Genomic DNA, 7,500 nt, shown 5'->3' on the forward strand with positions numbered 1-7,500 from the left:
AATATATACAATACAACCGTATATGTATATTGTTAGAAATGTTCTGTTGTTAATAATAATGAATGTTTTTTTATGTTACGGTGTAATGTACCATTTATACCTGTATTAATTAAGATAATTGTAATTAACAAAAATAATATTTAAACTGATAGTATTTTATTTATAATTGTATTTACAGTTTAATGTATACATTTTATTATTTTGTACAAAATGATGCTAATTATATTTATATACAGTATATACACAGGTGGCCAAAAGTTTGGGATAATGGACAGATTTAGCTGTTTTTGAAGGAAATTGGTAATTTAATTCACCAAAGTGGCATTCAGCTGATCACAAGTATAGTCGGGACATTAATAACGTGAACAATTACTATTACAATTGAAAGAAAAATTGTGCAGCAATGACACTTTTGCAGATCCTTGTTATTCCAGCGGTCAGTTTGTCCAGATACTCAGGTGACCTTTCACCCCACACACTTCCTGTAGCACTTGCCATAGATGTGTCTGTCTTGTCGGGCACTTTTCACACACCTTACAGTCTAGCTGATCCCACAAAAGCTCAATGGGGTTCAGATCCGTAACAGTCTTTTCCAGTTATCTGTTGTCCAATGTCTGTGTTTCTTTCCCCACTCGAAACTTTTCTTTTTGTTTTTCTGTTTCAAAAGTGGCTTTTTCTTTGCAATTCTTCCCATAAGTCCTCCTGAGTCTTCTCTTTACTGTTGTACATGAAACTGGTGTTGAGCGGGTAGAATTCAATGAAGCTGTCAGCGGAGGACATGTGAGGCGTCTATTTCTCAAACTAGTGACTCTGATGTACTTATCCTCTTGTTTAGTTGCACATCTGGTCTTCCACATCTCTTTCTGTCCTTGTTAGAGACAGTTATAGCCTTCATTCCTCAAAACAATGATTGACTGATGAGTTTCTAGAGAAATCTGTTTCTTTTTGCCAGTTTTGACCTAATATTGACCTTAAGACATGCCAGTCTATTGCATACTGTGCAACTCAAAAACAAACATAAAGACAACGTTCAGCTTCATTTAATGAACCAAATATCTTTCAACTGTGTTTGATATAATGGCGAGTGATTTTTAAATGATCGATTTAGCATGAATACTCAAGCATAAGGTGTTGCAGTGATGCTGCTGTCTAGATTTGATCAAAAATGGCTTTTTTCAAATAGTGATGGTGCTGTTTTATACACCAGTAATGTTCCTGACTATACTTGTGATCAGTTGAATGCCACTTTGGTTAATTAAAGTACCAATTTCCTTCCAAAACAGCAAAATCTGTCCATTATTCCAAACTTTTGGCCACCTGTGTGAGAGTGTGTGAGTGTATGTGAGTGTATGTATGTATATATACATTAATTAAATCAAATTTACATAATTTTGTTATTTATTTATCATATTTGCATTGGTTCAATTCACAAGTACACACACACAGATTTAGGTTAATCATTTGTTATTTATGTATTAGCAATCATCTATTTTTCAGTCAATCATTTTTGATGAAGTTGATCTGACGGACGCCAGCGTAGCAGAATCCAGCACCAAGAACGTCAACAACAGCTTTACTGTGAGTATAAACACCCCCCCACACACACACACACACTCCGCTTGCTAGCCTGTGTAGCATTGCTCATTCTTGTACGCTCATCGTTTTTCATTCGGCATTTTACAACATGCTTAGTTTTTTTCTACTGTTTCAACTGTGTTTATTTTACCGAGCGCACCCGTTTCTGTCTTTTGCTTTCCTTTTCTTTTTTTTCCCCGCTTGTCTACATCTCGCGTCTCGACTGTGCGCATTCGTTTTCTCCTCTGTGTTTTACACGGATTATTGCGCCAATCTCAAACATCTGCTGATCAGGAACCACATCGATCTCAAACTCTCACCGCTCAAAAACAACCATAACAACAAAAACAACAAACAATTGCGGTAAGTCATGGCATTCACTCATGTTATTTCTTACTGCATTGCATGCCACATGTTTACTATAGCTTCTTCCGTCAGCAGTGAGGGATTCACATGTGAAAAATGAGTTACACACATGTGAGCGTTTGTGGAGGTCAGTGAGAAAGAGAAGCTGGTAGATTCTGTTTCGGATGTGGGTAGTACAGCAAGCAACACACACACTTTGGCTCTGGCTGTAGAGCCCCTGCAGCAGGGCATTTGGGTGGCGTCTCGGTGGCATACTCACTCAGCAATGCGATACCACTCTCCTGTTCCTGTTAGGGTTTCCAATCGATTCTCCTCACTCAGTGATGCACCCACTGAAAATCATGTTGGAAGAGCCCCTGTTATTGGTGATTCTATTGTAAGGAACGTGGAAATAGAGACTCCAGCCACTATTGTTAAATGCATTTTGGGGACTACGGCATACACACAAGTGCTGGCTAATGTTAAACATAGATTGTTTTTTAATTGTTAATCATGTCGGCACTAACGATGTCCGGCTTCGCCAGTCAGAGATCACTAGAGAGAATGTTAAAGAGGTTTGTGAACTTGGAAAAACTGTAATATGCTCTGGCCCCCTCCCTGCTCATCGTGGTGACTAGGTTTATAGTAGATTAGTGTCACTGAATGGCTGGATGTCTGAGTGGTGTCCAGAGAATAGCATAGGATTTATAGACAATTGGAAGAGTTTTTTGGGTAGACATGACCTGCTAAAGAGAGAGACGGGCTCCATCCCTCCAGGGAAGGTGCCGTCTCCTCTCAAATAATTTGGCTCATTGTCTTAATAATAATAGTATTTGACTAACTGGGGCCCAGGTCAGGAAGCAGACAAACTGGTTAAACCGAACGTCTGCTAGCTGCCTTGAGACGTCAACATTCAAATAAATATTGAAAATGACATTTGGATTAGCATTTTCTGAAATTTTCAACTCTCTTGTAGTTAATAAAAATATAACAGGACCAACTTATCGCCATAATCATACACTAGATTTAATCCTGTCATATGGAGTTGATATTGATAATATAGAAATTCTGCCGCAGAGCGATGACATCTCAGATCATTACTCGTCTCTTGTTTGCTGCAATCAGCTAATGTTACTCAATCTATCACTATTCTTCAGGTAGAACTATTCTTTTGAGTCTAAAGATAGCTTCACAAATAATCTTCCTGATTTATCTCATATACTTAGTAAGCCAAAAGGTCTAGAAGAACTTGATGTAATAACAGAAAAGTCTTCTCTAGCCCTTTTGATAGTATCGCCCCTATTCGATTATAGAAAAAAGACACCATTGTACAATGATCACTCATGCTCTCAAGAGAGCAGCTCGGAAATGAATGGAGTGTAAGTGGAAGAATACAAAATTATAGGTATTTTGCTGTGCATGGAAGGATAGTGTCTGTAGCCACAGACAGGCACTTAAAGCTGCCAGGTCAGCATATTTGAGCAAATTCATAGAAAGTAACCACAACAATCCTAGGTGTTCATTCTGTGGCTAAATTGTTAGGAATAAAGCCTCGACTGAACCAGATATTCCGTCGCAACACAATAATAATAACTTCATGAATTTCTTTACTGATAAAATGGAAATCATCAGAAATAAAATTGGAGTTATGCAATCATCTGTCATAGCACCTCAGAAAACCATGTCTCGTAACTTTCCTCATGAACAGCTTCAATCCTTCGCTGTCATAGGTCATGAAGAGCTAACAAAACTTATCAAAACATCAAAATCAACAACATGTATGTTAGACCCAATACCAACTAAACTCCTAAAAGAGGTGTTTCCTGCACTCTCAGAACCTCTTAATATTATTAACTCCTCGCTCTCCTTTGGACATGTCCCAAGAAACTGTAAATTGGCAGTTAGCAAACCGCTTATTAAGAAGCCACAGCTTGATCCTGGTGAATTGGCTATTTATACACCGATTTCTAATCTCCCGTTTATGTCAAAAATACTAGACAATGTAGTATCCTCCCAACTATGTGGTGAGTTGTGTGTGTGGATCGCGGAGAGTAGCATAAGACTTCAAATGCTGTGAGTCTCCGCGGTGTCTTGCACAACGAGTCACGTGATAAGATGCGTGGATTGACGGTCTCAGAAGCGGACGCAACTGAAACTTGTCCTCCGCCACCCGGATTGAGTAACCGTGCCACCACGAGGACCTACTAAGTAGTGGGAATTGGGCATTTCAAATTGGAGCGAAAAGTGGATATAAATGTATAGATATATTTTTAAGTGAAGTATGGAGTGCCACAGGGATCAGTTTTAGGGCTTTTAGGATTTATTTTAGGACAGTTTTAGGATTATCTGGAATCATGGAATACGTTTCCACTGTTATGCCATCAATACCCAACTTTAAACTAATTCATGCGTTCATGACCTCAAGATTAGTGTAATGCATTATTGGGAGGATTGCAAGTTCAATAAATAAACTTCATAACCTTTGGTCACCGGCCTGTTCCAGCTCCGTTCCTGCTTGGTATCGGACTCCACTGCTATTTGTCTCTGAGGGATGATGACTACATGCAGCCTGACATCACTTCAGTCTATTACGACAGACTTCAGACAATTAACTGTTCCCAACTCCAACTGTAAGACACAGGATACTTCATATGCGACAGCCTGAACCTTGGACTTTGGGTGGACCAATCCGAAATGACCGGCCTGATGAACTGCGAGGCACCTCACTCATCTCTGCCTGCCTCATCTTGGTGTAATGATGGACTACTGTACACTCCTGAAATGGATTACATAGACTATCAATTAATAGCCAACTAAACCCTTTATCAACCAACTATCAAAGGATAATTGCGTCTATAAGAACTTCTGCAGTTAATCCAGGATGAACTTCAAAGACATTAGTCATTAATCTCCCCGACCCTTAACACTTACTCATTTTAAACCATGACTTGCACTGCACATAAATAACTAATATTGGCATTATATTCATGCTGTTAGTCAGGGGAGAACTGGCCCCCACAGTGAGCCTGGTTTCTCCCAAGGCTATTTTTCTCCATTAACCAACATCTTTTGCTCAATGGGGTTCTAAATACAATTATTATTTAATTATGTATTTTTATACAAAATCTACAATTACACAATGATGACTCTTAAGACTTTATAGATATTACAGTTTCACTTTCTGTAAAGCTGCTTTGAAACGTTGTGTGTTGTGAAAAGCGCTATACAAATAAAAATGACTTGACACACACACACACACACACACACACACACTGTTTATTCTGGATATGATAAACAAAATGGCATGAAATAATCTGAAAACGTGTGTGTGTGTGTGTGTGTGTGAGAGAGAGAGAGAGAGAGAGCATGTGTGTGTGTGTGTGTGTGTGTGTTTATGAGTGTGTGAGTGTGTATGAGTGTGTAAGTGTGTGTGGAGTGGTGGTGGTGTATTGGGCTAAAGCACATAACTGGTAATCAGAAGGTTGCTGGTTCGATCCCCACAGCCACCACCATTGTGTCCTTGAGCAAGGCACTTAACTCCAGGTTGCTCTGGAGGGATTGTCCCTGTAATAAGTGCACTGTAAGTCGTGTAAAAGCATCTGCCAAATGCATAAATGTAGTGTGTGTGTGTGTGTGTGTGCCCGTGTGAGTTGAATTTGTTTTCATACTAATTTTTCCTCTCGTGGTGATGTGTTGGTTAGTGGGCGGGGTCTCTAAAAGGAAGTGTGTCTGTGAGTCAATCAGATGGAAAGAGGGAGGAGTCTGTGAAAGACTGCGGGAAAGAAAGAAAAGCTAGATGGTTCAGCTGAGGAAAGAGAGAAAATGAAATATTAGCTGTCTCATAATCTGCTAAACAAACTACGCAGACAGACAGAAAGAGAGGAGAGAGAGACAGAGAGAGAGACGAGTCTTCAAGGAGTGTCTGGATTCTCCCGGTAATAAGTAAGAGGAAAGAATGTGTGGAATGAAGGAAAGTGTGTGTGTGTGTGTGTGTGTGTGTGTGTGTGTGTGTGTGTGTGTGTGTGTGTGTGTGTGTGTGTGTGTGGGTTTACTCCGCTATATTTAGATTTTGTCACCAAAATTGTCACCAGAAGTTTAGTAAATCTGGCAAAACCTCCATTTTGGGGATCTTCTCAAAGTTCAAAAGGATTTATCAGTGAAGTAAATGCTTTGTTTTAGGTTTATAGTTCGGGTTAGTCTGTAGTCATTCGAATTAGCCTATAAATATAAAACAATATTCAATGTTTTGGACATTTATGTAAAGTTTGTGTGTTTCCAACAGTGTGTCTGTAGCTGTGTGTTAATTGTAAGCTTTGACTTAAATGAGAGTTTTATAGAGGATTATAAATGTACGTGCTTTTATAATGAATCACAACGTATGTTAGTGGAAGTGCATTATTATGCTTGAAATTCATAATTTTCAATGCAAGAATAGAACATGTGCTGGATATATTTCTACCTGACCTGATTCATACAAATTCATCCACATTTTACAACTGCGTTGCCATGACAACGCAATGCCATAAACCCTGTAATCCCGACAAATGCCGTTTTAGAGGGGGTCTGGGTAGCTCAGTGTTAAAAGACGCTAGCTACCACCCCTGGAGTTTGAATCCCAGGGTGCGCTGAGTGACTCCAGCCAGGTCTCCATAGCAACCAAATTGGCCTGGTTGCTAGGGAGGGTAGAGTCACATGGGGTAACCTCCTCGTGGTCGCTTTAATGTGGTTCTCGCTCTCGGTGGGGCACGTGGTGAGTTTTACGTGGATGCTGCGGTGAATAGCATGAAGCCTCCTCACGCGCAACGTCTCCGTGGCAACACGCTCAACAAGTCACGTGATAAAGATGCGCAGATTGACTTTTTCGGACGTGGAAGCAACTGGGGGTCGTCCTCTGCCACCCGGATTGAGGCGAGTCACTACGCCACCTTAGACTTAGAGCGCATTGGGAATTGGGCGTTCCAAATTGGGTGAAAAACTGAGGACATGCGACTGTATAAAGTCTGGCGTCAACTCTTTATCTAAAAGTAAGAAGGCAGCTGACCTCGAGGCAAACCCTCCTATCATTTCAATGTTATTTTCATGATTTCTACAAGCTATAAAATTGAAAATAAAAGCAATGTTTTTAGAAAAAGTCAAGAAAATATATGATGTGGTCACTAATGTGACTTGCATGGCAATAAATCAATTATAAATAGAATAAATGTACCTTTAGGGCCCTTTCCTAAATACATTTTAGTGGTTATCAACATTCAAACTCTGTTGATTGAGCTGAACGTGAACGTCCAAAATTAATTAAAGCTGTAAGCAGCGATGAACGTGCCTTCGAACCCTGGTGCACGTTGGGGGCTACTGTCCCAGGGGAATGTCACTCCAATTGTTTATGTATTTTTTAGCACTTAAATGTTGTTAAGAGTGTATCACAGTGTAAAGCATGTCATTTCCTGTTGCCAGTAGGTGGCGCTATGACTATAACTGAATATTGGCATGTAGATGTATTCAGACCGGGACTCTTATCAAACATGTGAAGTTTGGGGTTGTTTGGACATTGTATGTATGAGTCATAACAACTTCCCGTTTAAT

The 7,500-nt window shown here is 39.8% G+C and overlaps 1 protein-coding gene across 5 annotated transcripts in view; it reads left to right on the top strand.

Moving 5' to 3' along the window:
• Positions 1-7,500, top strand: part of LOC127632137 (diacylglycerol kinase delta-like) — a 43,800-nt gene that overhangs the window by 8,312 nt on the left and 27,988 nt on the right. For 3 of the 5 annotated variants that reach the window (XM_052110709.1, XM_052110708.1, XM_052110710.1), the window contains exon 3: positions 1,498-1,578. In XM_052110709.1, coding sequence (XP_051966669.1) covers positions 1,498-1,578 — 81 coding nt within the window. Of the gene's footprint in view, positions 1-1,497; positions 1,579-1,930; positions 1,939-5,680; positions 5,856-7,500 lie in introns of those variants that run through there. The other 2 variants (XM_052110713.1, XM_052110711.1) reach the window with 2 other exon arrangements.

Source organism: Xyrauchen texanus, chromosome 38 (genome assembly GCF_025860055.1).
Source record: "Xyrauchen texanus isolate HMW12.3.18 chromosome 38, RBS_HiC_50CHRs, whole genome shotgun sequence".
Lineage (NCBI taxonomy): Eukaryota > Metazoa > Chordata > Actinopteri > Cypriniformes > Catostomidae > Xyrauchen > Xyrauchen texanus.